We start from the raw sequence: 15,452 nt of genomic DNA on the forward strand, positions 1-15,452 counted from the left end.
TTCTCTGAAGCAACATCTTCTAAGATACTTAGTACATTTACTTGTTTATCATGTCTTCCTCTACTAGAATGTAAACTCCATGAGGAAAGGTAGTTTTATTTATTTCATTTATTGTGTACCCCCCTGGCCTAGAACAAAGCATAATTTTCAGTAGGTGATACATAAAAATCTGTGAAATTAGTAAATGTTCTGCAAAGAAGTACTTCCTCCAGTTTTCACAATTCTAAATGTTAATAATTAAGCAATAGTCTCATGAACCAATCTATGAGAGATCTGACTGAGAATAAACTGTGATTTTCCCCTTTTTTGCATAAATAATTCTAGACCACAGATGCAGAAACTTGTTGTCTAGTCCCAAAAGTTTCACTAACTGAATTTTGCCATGTCATGACTCTCATTTGTGTGAATCGTTTTACTTAATGCATAATAAAACAGGCTTAATTTTTAATTAGATTGTGATAATAAGGGAGACTGGTGATTTTTTTTTTAGCATTTTAGTTAGTGAAAATTTACATGGACTAGTGACCAACTTTCTGAATTGCTCTGGTCTGAGGCTCCTCAATGAATGTGGAAGTGGCGGTTAAGGAAATGATATATAAGTAGCTTTTTCCTAAGAGGCTTAGAGATTTGAATAAATATTATTTATATTTAATGATTGAAGAGCTGCTGGCAAGCCAACAATTGGATTTATTCCTATTAAAAATATATTAGGGCAGCAATACCACCACGGGGCACTCAAAAACCGGAAGTCAGTGCATCAATAACCCAACAAGCTGGTTTCCTCCTTCCCTGTGGCTAACCTTCAGTCGATGATTCCTTGGCTGCGGTCCACAGGCAGGCGCTCACAGCCTCATAGGAGGCGCTCAGCCGCGTGGTGGGGTCCCTCTTTGGCTTGGGCGGAGGCTGTTTCCGTGGTGATGGGAGGCCACTACTGTCATCCAGGCTGAACACGGAGTGCAGAGAAGGAGACCGGGTAGACGGGGAAGCCAGGGACTGGACCAGGCTGTCTATAGCCACAGGGCCTGGGGTGGAGCTACAGTGGAAATGCCTGGGTCCACCCTTGTCTTCAGCTCTTCAGGGGAACAAAACACAAACAGCACCCCACCAGAGAGGCCCAGATGCATTATTCAGATGGTAACAATGGACCTGCTCAAGCAGACATAATCACGGAGTTTTGGTAAACAGCCTTCCCTGCTGAGGCTGAAGGATGCGTGTGTGGCACTCTGGTAACCAGCATATCTAGAGAAAGCCACCCCATCCTTCCAGCCCCTGCTTTATGATAAATGAGCACATTGGAGATTCATCATTATTACTGAAAAAAATATCTCACACAAATGCAACATTTCTTAAGGAGTACCACATTTTCTATCAGGCATTTGCTGAATGAATTTTTCACACTCTGATTATTAAGCAAATAAAAAACCAGAATTTCAATCTGAATGATAATTTCTGGAGAATCCATCTTAATCGAGAGTTACTGATGCATTAAATGCTGGGAGTTCATCATCACTTCCCCTTGCAAAACAGTATGTACTTAAAACTATCAAAGATTTACATTTTCTCTCTCTCTTTTTATCTCTCCTTTCCCCTTTCCATTTACATTCCATCGGCAATTATTTAATTATGTGCAGAATTATTATTTTTCTTCTGTTACTCCGTCTGGTTGTCCAATGCCAAGTGAACTGCTGGTATTCAATAAGTAAACAGACAAATACTTCTTCACTTAATTTTATATCAGGCAAATGAACACAACATCAAATTGAGAAATTGGGGTGGCTGTTTAGCTCCAGCCGAGAAAATAACAAATATTATTCTTGAAATCATAAAATTAATAGTTATCTGGTTTAAAAAAAAAATCCTTCTGGTTTCACATGTCAGTGTAATCATGCACTAGCGAGATGCCAATGCATTTATTTTACAAGGAGTCTCTGAGCATTTGTTTTTATAATTATATCTTTGTGTGGCAGAGCACCAACAGGGCTGAGATCTACCGCAAGGCAAAGCCAGACACCCATGTAGAAAATGAACTAGCTGAAGATGAAAGCATGGCACTCAGTGGATAATTTGTTTTCCCTGTAATGTTTAATTACAGTTTTCCATATAAAGGGATTTTTTTCAGTATTTAATCACGGAGATATTTGAAGCTAATTAGCAAGAGACACATCACCATTGCCACTTTAATAAAAAATCATTTGACATAGGCAGTCAAGGCGAAGGGGTCATTTTCAGTGAGAAACAACTAGATATCACCAAGTTCCTATGAAAAAGCAAACATCTCCCTGACAGTAAATTAGGATTCAAGGTACCCAGGTCCCTCCCCTCTCAGGAAGGAGTACTGTGAATCACAGGTGTCCTCATCATTCACAGAGAGGCAAGAGTGATTCAGTGGAGAAGGACCAGGTTGCCCCCATGTTTCTATTTCAAGATCACCCAAAGTGAACTTTAAAATAAGAGGCTTTTCCCAAAGCTTTCCTTATTGGCAAAGAAAATGTGACAGTTTACGAAAGGGAAATATCTATACACCATTTCACTACTTTTATGTTTTCAGAGTGGCTTCTCCATTTTTTTGGTCAGATTTCCAGAAGTTTCTATGAGTCAGCCTTATACACATGACATTTGTAGAAAGATGTCAAGAACGCAGCTAAGACAAATATTAGATGCCTTAAGGTTGTGCTTGAGGTGGTGAATGACTCAAGCACTGTAGCAATAATTATTTCATATGACTAAACTAACACATATAGCATTTATTTCATGAAAAGAAAGCACAAGAAAAGCATCCTTTTAGATTGCTAGGAGGTTTCAAGTAAACCATGCACACATGCCTGCTGCCGTAACTACTGTCATATTTGATTGAACTTTGCATTAAGGGCTATGGGAACTTTCTGGATCAATTACACAGGTAATCAAAGTTGTATACTATCTGCCTTTACCTTTTGGTTCCTTCCTCTTGCTTGCTCCTGGCCTCCAACTTCTCTTTATGGTAAGTAGAATTCATTTCGTTCCGGAGCCGGTCATTTTCTCTGGCAATGTCTGAAGCATTCTGAATGACCAGGGCATCATAGGTCTTCAGCCCCATGTCCTCTGTTATCTGAAGAAAGCTGTTGATGGATGTGACCTCTTGCTGTCTGATACTTCTTTTCTGAAGCAAGTGCTGGCGTGCTAGAAATCCTCTTATAACTTCCATGTAAAAGAACACAATCATGGATCAGTGAGAGGAGCAAAAGCAAAAAACCCAGACACACACAAACAAAAGTCACAATACATTTGTCTGTGTAGCTACAAAATAAAATATGTAACTCAGAATAAGAATGTACTAACACATTCTAATCTTGTATTAAAAAGGATATCTAAATTGAGCAATGATAACACCAGAAGCACAGGTAATATAATAATAAGGCATCCACACTTCTTTTGGTAAGAGAGGCTGGACATTGACAGACTAAACTAAAGTCAGTGGGAGAGAACTAGAGCTAAACCCCAGAGAACTGGGGGTGTGGCTCCAACTGGACCATTCTGGGATGCACTGATTATCTTTCCTCATATCATGTTATAACAAAATATCTGAGGCTCCTGGAATTAGTCTTTGAAAACATCATGCACATATTGTTAATAGGATTGTGATTTAACTCCTAGAAGAACTAACACTGCATATAAAACTCTGAGAAGAGAGAGTGTAGAAACATAGGACATCCTTCCTGCTCTCTGAGGAAGCAGGGCTAGAAGAACGTGTAAGAATTGGTGTGGAAATAAGTGAGTGAACACACTTTGAAATTGCTAATATATCAGTACATATGTAAGACTTGAAAATAAAAATAATGACCCCCATTTAAAGGCACTTCCATGTGTTAGGCATTCTACTCCATCACTTAGTGCCCAAACTCTGTGATGATTTGTATACCATTATCTCCATTTTATACACAAAGAAAGATTAGCTTGGTGAAGCCTTATTATAGTCTATAAGTCTTACTATAAAAATATTTTGATGATCTCTTTCAGGTTAAGGATTTTTGCCTTTAGTGGTATCATTGCGAAATTTAGGTATCCCTTTTTTAATATGAGATTAGAATGTTTTAGGAAATTCCTATTCTGAGTTAAATGTATCTTCCTCCAAGTAAACACAACCAGTGAATGGTAGACACAGATTCAAGTCTCTGTGCTTATCAGGCCAATGTCATTCCCTTAGCCTTCAAACACATAGATGCGCTCTGTAGCTCTGCAGACAACAGACCACCAGGGGGGATGTCATAGGGTAGCATGTTTGCGATCAGTGTGAAGAAGAACTTACTTTTTTAAAAAAATAAATTTATTAGGGTGACATTGGTTGATAAAATTATATCGGTTTTAAGTGTACAATTCTGTACTACATCATCTGTATATTGTGTTGTGTGTTCACCACCCAAAGTCAAATCTCCTTACGTCACCATATATTTGACTCCCTTTACTCTCTTCTACCTCCCCTGCACCCACCCTTACCCTCTGGTAACCACTAAAGAAAGAACGTTCTAACAATGAGTAAATGGATCAGGCTGTCTCGTGAGAAAGGGATTTTGCTTCTAGTCCCCGAGCATGTTCAAAAGAGCAAAATGGCCCTGCTCATGGATGCTGTGGACAAGTGCAGGTAGAGAAACCCCATTTGGGCCTTTTGACTCGAGGATGCTGTACATTCTGATTCTCAGTTTCTAAGATTTGAAGGAATTGTTCAGATTATAAGAAGATCTATGGAAAACCAATGTGTGTAGCAAAGACACTTTATTCTTGTCTGTAGGGGAGGAAAAAAGCCTGTAAAACATTGAGTCCCTTAAAATAGTCCATGGCTATGGAAAAACAAATGTGTGGGTTATCTATGATATTCACTTTACGTGATCAGAAGGTAGAAAGCTGAACACAACTTTCCACAATTATGTCTTTAGAAGAAAGCCGTACGCAGGCATCTAAAATGCTTAAGGCTTTTTTTTTTTTTTTTCAGATGGCAATACTAAATGTTTAGTTACTTTGGAATGCAGTGGTATTGAGTTCCCTGTAAAACAGTCATGCTGAACTAATCTAAAGGGAAAAATTTAAACAGTAAAAAGTACAACCAGACTTCCAGGAAGATAAAATGTGGAATAAAATGCAGAAGCATTCACCATGTGACGGGCACACTGGGAGAGACAGACGCAGAATTCAAATTGGTCTGTTCATTTGCTCATTTTTGTTATGTTAAAAAAAAACTGAATCATTGACTTTTAGAAGGATGAAGGTGAGGGTATATTCAAGATTTTTAATTTCTTGGAATAAAGGGAAGATTATGTGGACATGCCAGACTTCCTGTGACCACCGATGACAGCAGGGCTCTTCTCTGAGTTCACATTCACCCAGAAACCTATTGTCCTGTATCCAGGGGACTCCATTTTCTTACATTTCATACTAGCAGCCTTTTCAAATTCTTCAAAACCAGTTGCTAAAAATTCTTATCTTTGATAAAGGATAACTAATAAAAACAAATTTGCCACAAATATATATTGATACTTGTTCTCTTTCTGCCAATTTGAAAAGACTGCTTTTATAACACAGCATTCAAATTTTAAGTTTCATCCAGGACAAAATGAACATACATAGTCAGAGAGAAATTTCTATTAGGAATACTCTGAGAGAAAAATGATAAAATTTAAGGCTAAAAGTGACAGCTTTCTTCCCTCCACATTTACAAAGAAAAATGAGAACTCTTGAAAAACTGGAAATGACTCCAGATTATATAAATTCTGAGTAAATTTCATACTAGCAAAAAGTATTGAAGGAACCGTTCCAAGAGATAAAAAAAAAAATCAATAATGCTTTGCATTTAAGAGCCTATCATTTAAAAAATGCTTTTACATCCATTATTTCATTTATGTAATAGGAAATTATGGTTTTTATCTTAATGCCATTTTTTAGATCATTCTGAATTTTTAACTTTAGAGATGAAGAGATCACTAGAGTTCTGCTCATTTCTTCTGTTTCAGGTTAGGAGGGCACAGCAACTTAATCTTTATAACTAAATAGAAGAGAGACCTCCAGTGAGCACCCCTGATGGAAGACAGGGTACACCTTCTTCTAATTATATTTAAGGAACATTTCCAGGAGAATTTGATGCCCCATTCTATGTATATATAATATGATGTTCAATGAGATTCTCGGTTGGCTCCATAGCTAGGTGGTTAGAACACTAGTCTTGTAAATGAGACTCTTCCCATCCAGTTTCAGCTAAGGCTGCAAACGGAGATTCTGAGTCAGGAGGCCTGGGGTGGATCCTGAGACTCTGCATTCCTGACATCTCCCAGGTGGTACTGAGGCTGCAGATGCTATGATCACACGGTGGTGTGTCAGGGCTGATCATACAGAGGGATTGCAAAGGCATAGTCCCAAACAGACCTGTGACCCCAGCCTCTCTCTACACTGTGCAGGATAAAGTTAAGTGGGTCAGATTATCATTACCCACAGAGAAGCAAGAATTGCTGAGAATTGAAGGTGGGTCTTCTCTTTCACCTAAGGCTCCCCGTCACCATCCCCAACTTCCAGGCTGGTGAAGGTGGCTTCAGGAGACTACCCAAACTGGGTGGACATGGTGGGCTGTGAGGTCTGAGAAGGCTGATGCTGTCCCAGAGGTTGCTACCAGGTACTAAATGCAGGGCGGCTCTGCTGGGAGAAGCTGCACCTGTCAGGGTCCCAGAGGGCGTTTCTCGGGCACCAGGCATGGTTTTCAAGACAGAGATGCCTGCTTAGACTCATTTAAAGAGACTTCTTCTTAGAGAGCACCTAAGCCTGGTCAGGGAGTGTCCACGGGTGCCAAGGGGCTGAAGGCGGATTATAAGTAACCATCAAAAGAGAGGTCTTTCCAGTTCTCAGGTGGGTAGTACAGATGAGCCCTGAAATGCACCTACATGTTTGAAGATCACTGAACACCTGTTTGCTCCGCCAGAGCACCCACGGGTGCTGGTCAGACAGGAGCTGCCCTGTCCTCTCACTTTTCCCTCCCCAGAGTGTCTGCACACACCTGAGTGGGCAGGGATGAGGACCATACCCAGTGGCCACCTGTGGGGCCTGGGACTGCCAAGAGGGATATTCATACTTGGAATGAGATTCTGAATTTTGAGCATTACTTGGGCTGGGCTAGCTAAATTCTGAATGAGAGTGTATGAGGGACAAGAGTGTAGCAGAACTTCTTATCATCAGAAAACGGTGGGACATTGGAGATTTCATGAGGGGCGTGCCTGGACGAGTCCCACAGAGGCTGAAATGGACAGAGGTTTGAACAGAATAAAACCAATTTCTGCATCCTATGAGGTGCTTTGCTTGTTTTGAACAGTTTCAAATATATCAGAGAGCTAATCTCATGACAAGTTCTACCAAAAAGTAGCATACAAATGAATTTCTCCCTTACTTTTCTTTTAAAAAGTATATATTTATGATATACATAATTAAATTATTAAGCACATTAAACATTAAAAATCTATTATGTGTTACAGATGAGGCATAGTTACGATTTTTATGTTCACATTATGTACCCATTTTGGATGGTTACTTGGGTTTTGACCAGAGAAACTATTTGAAGTAGAATCTCTCTCAAAGTGAAAATAAAAGAAAATGCTATCTGCTATCCAAATAGTATTATCACTCCCAAAGGAAAATAAAGTCAAGGATTTTCCCATGGCATACACAGAATTCCATAAAATGTGGTTTGGCTAATTGGCTGTTCTGGTCCTCCAAACTCGAGCATACCAGTGGTGCTGACTGAACTGGCCTAGGAACCTGGCTCTGTAGAGGGACCTAAGTGCCACATGGTTTTTTCCCCCCATAGTAGGTTCAAAGGTACACTCTTTTTGTCAGGGTCAACAACTATGAATATTTGTGAGGTAGAGGATGTATAAATCATAGGATAGGAACAACCCCATTCCAAATTGTGACTTAGGTAAGAATTTCAGATAGAATGACTACCAAATAAAGCATGAGCAGTGTCTGCATACACTGACTTAGAGACAGGTGAAGAGCAAACTAAGCCATAGTGCTTCCTGAACTCCTGAAAACCCTTTCCCCAAAGGTGGTGTGTGTCATGGAATGGATGGAGTGGTCCACTGTAATGTAGATCCCACTGACATTTAAACTTGGAGTGCATTCAATGATTTTGCATTTCACAACTCAAAAAAGTTAAGAAACGTTAGTGAGTTACCTTTTTGGCAGGTGATGACCTTTCTCTGCAGCTGTAGGCACAAATCGTTGAGCTGGGTGACATGCCAGTATTTTAGAAACACTTTTTGGGTTCCCATCTAAAATGCAAACATCAGGGAAATATTTAATGGCATGAAGATGCCAAAAAGGATGATGGGGAAACCATCAGGAGAGAGAATTTTCCAGAAGACAATTAGAGGAAACAAAGCTAACGAAATTTATTCCAGTATATCTTCCTTCCTATTTTTAACACTATTATATTTAATCACAATCCCAAAGGTTTTGTGCTAATAAACAAGTATGTTTGTTGTGTGTATACATTGTCACCAATGTCTGCAAATGTCCACGCACTACAGTTGTGGTCACACCATGCAGTGCAAAACACTGACTGACCCTTTATCAGAAGAGAAAACCATCCCCATAAATGAAACTCGCACACTCCAGAGCCAGACCCCTACCTTTCTTCTGTGATCCTTTTCTGTAGGGTGGTTGGGTCCACAAAAAGGAGAACAAACAAAAAAACCAACACAAAACACTTTGTGGGGGGTGCAAATGTCTAACAATTACGTTGCTTTGTACCCCTGAAACAAACAAACAAAATAATGCAGACACACAAAATTGTTTCATTTCAATTATTTTTTCTACTGTACTGTAGGTTATTGAATGTCTACAACTGCAATTATAGAACTGCAGCACCAAAGTAAAAAGTCTCAACAAAGCCATGTATGAGCAATAATCTTCTAGATGCTTGCATAAACAGTTGTATACAATGGACATTCTTCTCTAGAATTTTTAAAAAGAAATTTCAGCATGTCACCAAGTTAGTTTCTATGAAAAGTGCTGGTGGTATGCAAGCTAGTCCAAACCTGCTGCTATTGATGAAGACAGCTGCCAAAGAAAATTCTTAAAAACACATAACAATAAGCCACATCCATGCATTTAAAAAATAATTTTCTTGTGTATTGTGCTTATTTTCTAAGAGTTCACAGAACTGTGGTAGGTGTCAGGAATGCCCTTCACAATGTAAGTGCTCACAGTCTCTTAGGGGAAGCAGACATAAATAACTGCAGAAAAGCCTGGTAAATACACGACGTGCTTTGGAAGCTTGGAGGTGATATTCTGTTAGGTAAAGAAGAAACACTGCTTAGGCAAACTTTGTGATATGTTCATAATCACATTCTCAGCACTGGAGACAAACACCGTTAAAATAAGAGCAAGATGAACATGTGTGCTCCCAAGCATGAGCTGGGGACATTAAAATGATAACACCGAACAGCTTATGTCATACATCAAAATGACACCCGAAGCTTGCATGTATCTACAGACCATTAGGTACTGGAAAGGTTTATAGGTCAGACTTGTCTTTAGAGTGCTTGGCCAGAAGCAGTTTATGAACCTTTTTATATGGAAACTGAGTTTACTCCAAACATATTTGTCACTTCCCACCTTTCCATCTAACTCTTCCGTTAGCCACGATCTGTTGTCCAAATGAAACTCCCAGTTTTGCAAGAGATTGGGACCTGAATCTTGCACTATGACAGTCAGGCTAGTTAGTTAGATCAATGGTGAAAGCTCTCAACTACTGTCCTGTTTCAGAGGCCTCTGGTTGACTAGATGGTTTTCATTTAGTTTTCTTTTACTTGGCTGAAATTTGAGACAGTTGTCTGGGTGGGTGGCTAGAGAGAGTTGTTACTTTTTTCCCCATTGTATTGCCATTCTCCCTAGTTATTTTCCATAATTCACAGTCTTTTTTTTTTTTTTTTTTCCTTCCCGACTGTTGACTTATTTTGGCAGTCAACAGGAAGAACAGTTGGTACTGTCTGTGAGCACTGCGGAACAAATCTGTGAGACAGGCACCGGGAAGGAGGGAGCATGTCATCTTTCTGTTCATCACCGACTGTGGTATGTTACTCATTGTGGGAAACTAAATCATAAAGGCAAAATTCATGCAAACCTGGATTCCAAAATGAAACTGTAAAAGAGTGATAGCCAACAATACTCCACAATAGGTGGAATCAATAATGATCATTAGGGGAAGCAACGTATGGAAGTAGCACAACATGGGAAAAGACTGATGGGATGGAAATAAGAGAACTGGATCCTAGTTCTACCCACTTACATAAATGGAGACCCTGGGCAGGAAGAGAGTTGGATGGATGACTAAGTTTTCTTATAGTGAAATTTCTAAGAGACATTAAAAAAAACCACAGTAGATTTATCATGAGAATTGTGCTAGATTGTAGAGATACAATGGCGGTCCCTCTCCTCGAGGAGCTCATAGTTTACTGGGAAAAATCAGCAGTGAGCAAATTCAGCAAGAATACATGCTGAGTGCAATATCAGCGTTATCTCCAAGGAACATCAGAGAGGGAGATGTGATCAAGACTAAGCTACTTAGTCTTGAATGATAAGCAGGAATTTTCCAAAGTGTCTAGGGATTCTAAGAAAAGTTGAGTTTAGGACAGAAAAACTAGCGTGTGAAAGGCAAGGAGCAAAGAGAAGAAACCATCTCGGGATACAGCTGTGTGAAGAGTAATGAGGGAAGAGGCTGCACATGTAACTGGTGGCCACATAGTGAAGAGCATTCCAGAAAAACACATGGACATTTAACTATAAGCAATATAGTTAAACTGGCAGACTTAAAGAGGATCAGATCTAAATTTTATAAAAATAATTTTTGAAATTATATTTGAAATCTATAAAGTTCCTTTTAAAAACTGTCTGGAGAATGGACTATTGACCTTGGCTTTGGGAGGTAGTTGGTTGGTGAGGAGAGACAATATAATGTAATCAACAATTTGTGTTTGAAAGATTCTACCACAGTTGCTTGTTGGTTGGCCAGCACTTCTTAATCCTTTACAACTGAAATCAAACCCCACCTCTATTATTAGAGTTTTGATACCCATTTCTCCGCTTACTGTCAAGCTTTGATGACTTTCATTTGTGTTCCCGGAGCACCCTATGAATGATTCTTTATTTCTCTTATTATATTGCATTCATATTTGTCATTATACATATGTATTTATATCTCTTAAAGAATATGAAGATATATCCTTGATCTTACAAATGGCAGAGATGTGGGAGGGTAGATTCAGGTTAGAAACAGAATATGAGGAACTGTGAAGACATGGTATGAGTCATGAGATGGATGATAATGTCTTCAAGGCGGAAAATAAGGTATGATGGACAATGAAAACATAAGCCAGACCATGAAGTCATTCAGCAAGCTGGAAGTAAGTCAGGGAAGTAGGTAAGTGGTGGAAATAAAAGAAAAAAGAAAAGTGGAGTGAAAATGGTCCAGACATGGTATAGACATAAGATATAAGGTTTAGGAGCAATGATTCAGCTGACCCCTCTCCTCTACTGAAAAAAAGAAAGTGAGAAAAAGTGAAAACTTATAAGAGAGTATTTCCAGGAAATAGCCCATTTTTAGTTCATATATGGAGGCTAACTTAGAAGGGGAGTAAATACGGAAGATGAAGTGGATTTTTCTCATGATATATTAGAGATTCCATAGGACCTGAGAGTGGGTAGTTAAGAAGTTGTATGAGTGTTTCTCACAGCAGACGTACATGTAAGGCCAGACTTGGAGACAGAAAAATGAAGTTCATTGGGATAATGACAAGGAAAGAGCAGGGTGGGCACATGAGGCACAGGGCATGTGACAGGGAAGGTGGAATGCTAGACAAGTAGACACATGTAATGGTGGCAGTCAGAAGGATAGGCCAGTCCCCAAAGCTCCTAGTGAGTTTTTGGTGTAGTTATGTCCATGAAAATTCTCCCTGCAGAGGTAAAACCAAGGGCTCTGAAAATGAGCAGGGCTTCTGGGTTTCTGATTCAGTGGGAGGAGGAGAGAATAAAAATCTGAATCTACATTGCAAGTATCCTGCTAAGACATAGCTAAAGACTTTGTGGAAATGACTGAGTATTGTGCTGCCACCACATTCAGATAATTTAAAAAGTTCTTCATTCAGCTATTTGGTATACTTTACAGTTATCCAAAGGACTGGTTCATTATTTATTAGTCATTCATTCATTCATTCATTCATTCATTCATATTTTTTTTACCATATAACTTATTTGTGGATTGACAATATTTGGAGATGCTCACTGAAAATATTAACATTTGTTTGACTTTGTTGGTCTTTTAGTGATGTTATGTTTGTAGTTAACGTTTCTCTCCTGAAATAATAAAATTAGCCCTTTAGTAGTATTTTGGATTTCTTCCTTAGAAACTATTTTTAATGAATTTTAGTCCTTAAGTCCTCTGTTATCACCAATGCTAAGGGTTAGTAGGGTATAAATCTAGGAATCTTTATCAGGAAAACCCAGGCAAGAGCACATGAATTCTAAATCTGCAGGAATTTATATTGTCTATTAATGATGCGGACTAGGAGAAAAATGTTGGCTATTTTAATTTTTCTGTGGAATGTAGTCATATAAAATTACACTGTATCAGTGCCTTAGAGTTCTATATCAAATCCAACAAAATAGAATTCATCCGAAGGAAATCAAATGTTCAGATCACCTACATTCTTGATTTTGGTTGCATTTTCTTATAAAATGATATTTGTCACAACCAGAGAAAAGGAGAGATTGAAATGTTCTCCCACTGAGCCCTCTCCCTGTGTACTCCCTAGATGCAGAGGGTTCTGATCTGAGATTGAAATATTAATGTCATTCTGACTCCTGTAAAAGTAAACCATCTGTGAATTACAGTCATCGGTATTTTTATTAGAAAACCATTATTTTTTTGAAATAACACATTAAAAAAAATTAAACAAAATTGTCATTGATGACTTCAAAAGCTTTAATTACTGCTACGGTTTTCAGGGACGTTTTTAGAGGCGCAGGCTGCAGGAGCACAGACAACTGCTGGAACAGCAGTTGCAATGGAGTGTAGGTGGCCTGGAGGCTGTACTAGAGAGAGATATTGAGGGAACCTGTGAAGATCTTCTTCGCCTCCTCCTCCTTCACTTTCTCCTCCTCCTCCTCCTCTACCTCTTCCTTCTTCTCATCATTGATTCCTGCTTCCAATCATAGAGGTAGAAAGGGGAGGGTGGCCAAGCTTCAGCACAGAGGTGGTGGAGGGGTAGAGGGGCCTATGCTCTGTTTCTATGGCAACCTCAGGATCCCACAGGAGGTGCACATTACTGGCTTTGCCTCTTTAGGGACATCCCCATGCGACCACCTCTCACTCCAGAGTAATCTTTCTAAACATCGATCTCATTACTTTTGTGCTTAAAATGATTTCACTGCAGGTCATAATTTTCAGGATAATGTTCAAACTTTTAATATTGATTAGATTTTCTATAGCATGGTTCTTTTTCAAAGCATTCTTGTTTATTCTCAAACTATAGCATATTGCTTGCTGTTCCAAAATGGGAAGTTGTTTTTCTCCTCCGGCTTACCAGATCCTATTTCTTTTTTCTTCAATTCTTTTCTCTAAATCATTGACTGGATAAGCTCCTATTCATCCTTTAAAACACCGATGACTTGGTGAACTCTCAGTCTAGCATGTGCCATATAATAATGAATTCATTATTATAGTATATCTATGTCAGTGATGTATCTTGTATATATCTCTATAATACCACTGAATTCCTAGTTTTGTCATTATTTGTATACCTGTCTGAATATTCAACTTGATGTGAAATATTCATGGGCTAGGATAATGTTGGAAAAATATAAAGGTCATAAGTTACATATGTTAAGGTGAAAGAGATGAATGTCAATAGAATAATAAAACGGAGAAAGAATTTCAAAGAAAGTGATTTTAATGGACATTAGCTACATACAATATGAACTCAGATATTTTTAAAAAATCATTTACTATAATGAAATCCTAAAAATTAAATCTGGTTGTGCTATTTAAATTGATTCATTTTATACAAATTACATCTAATGTGGTTCAAGAAATAGTGATGTTAAATTTCTACTTTTGGTGCCAACCCACTTTTGGTATAAGATTATTGCAAACCCAAATCTAAAATGCACCTCGTCCTCTAATACTTTACCGGCTTTTCAATTCACTTGCCTACTACCTCCAATTTATCAATCTTCCATAAACCTTCAATGATTCTATACTTCCTGTAAGTGAAAATGCCTACTTCTGGGTTTAGCATTAAAAGCCCTCCATCATATGACGTTTATTCATCTCTGAAGAGCTAACACTCTTTACTCCTCTAAAAGACATGCTAGTTACTATTATTTTAACTTCCTACATGTTCCTGAGAGCAGAAAACCACTGTGGAACTTCTGCAGTTACTATCAAGGGCCTACAGCATCCTAACGCACAGAGTTCTTACTGAATGATGCTACTGTTGTTCTCAGTGTTATCTTAGATTCTTTTATACCTACACCTCTAATTATTGCAATGTTTTTATTAATAATTACTACAGATTTTATTTTAATGAGAAACAGTTTATTGTGAATGCTTATATTTTGCTGCAAAATGCTTTATTTTCATTATTAGTGAAACAAAGTTGATCTTTAAAAATTTTAATCTCTCTTGCTCTAAAAAATATTAGCATTATTCTAATAAACACTTCCCATTTAAAAACGAGATATATAAGATCATATCTCATTAAAAGTAGTCATCTTCTCTGGGTGGTGAACACACAATGCAATATAGATAGATGATGCATTATAGAAATGTATACTTGAAAACTACATAATTTCACTAACCAATGTCATCCCAATAAATTTAATAAAGATAAAAAAAATAGTCATTTTCTTTCATTATAATAGCATTCCAAAAAAAGCCCTGGTATTTATAAAGTGCCTTATCGTGTAAATCTGTTCCCAGTTTTTCAAACAGCTTTATTGATGATGATATGAACAATACACTCTTTCTTTTATGTAATTTGATGTCTCTGTCACTCTGCCATCAGACTTGTTTTCCTTTTTGCTGATCTGAGAATGTCACTGTTCCCATCTCAAATACTATCATTTCTACTATTACCATGCAAAGCACTTTCTGTACCTATTAGGTAATTTCTTCCAAATAGAACCAGGACCCCAAGCCCTAACTTTTCCACATGCATGCTATGAACAGTCCCTCATTCGTTCCTGGTTCTATATCATTTTCACGTAGCTCTCAAGTGCACTGTATCTTGTATCTTTCCTGATTTTCCTTGTCTCACATTTAATCATCCATTGAACCTATCATGTGTCTGTCCTATCCATTGATTCCTCATCCATCCATCCATTCATCCATCCCTCCACCCACTCACCCACTCACAGACCCATCCATCTATCCACCTATC

At 38.3% G+C, this 15,452-nt stretch overlaps 1 protein-coding gene across 3 annotated transcripts in view; it reads right to left on the minus strand.

The window, feature by feature from the left end:
* The window catches only part of MYO16 (myosin XVI), a 548,145-nt gene that overhangs the window by 73,880 nt on the left and 458,813 nt on the right, over nucleotides 1-15,452 (minus strand). For all 3 annotated transcript variants that reach the window (XM_019731063.3, XM_074329516.2, XM_019731062.3), the window contains 3 exons: nucleotides 8,186-8,282; nucleotides 2,931-3,177; nucleotides 801-1,072 (listed from right to left, as the gene is read on the minus strand). In XM_019731063.3, coding sequence (XP_019586622.3) covers nucleotides 801-1,072; nucleotides 2,931-3,177; nucleotides 8,186-8,282 — 616 coding nt within the window. The remainder of the gene's footprint in view (nucleotides 1-800; nucleotides 1,073-2,930; nucleotides 3,178-8,185; nucleotides 8,283-15,452) is intronic.

The sequence above is a fragment of the Rhinolophus sinicus genome, chromosome 16, assembly GCF_057876585.1.
Source record: "Rhinolophus sinicus isolate RSI-liver-muscle chromosome 16, RSI-T2T, whole genome shotgun sequence".
Lineage (NCBI taxonomy): Eukaryota > Metazoa > Chordata > Mammalia > Chiroptera > Rhinolophidae > Rhinolophus > Rhinolophus sinicus.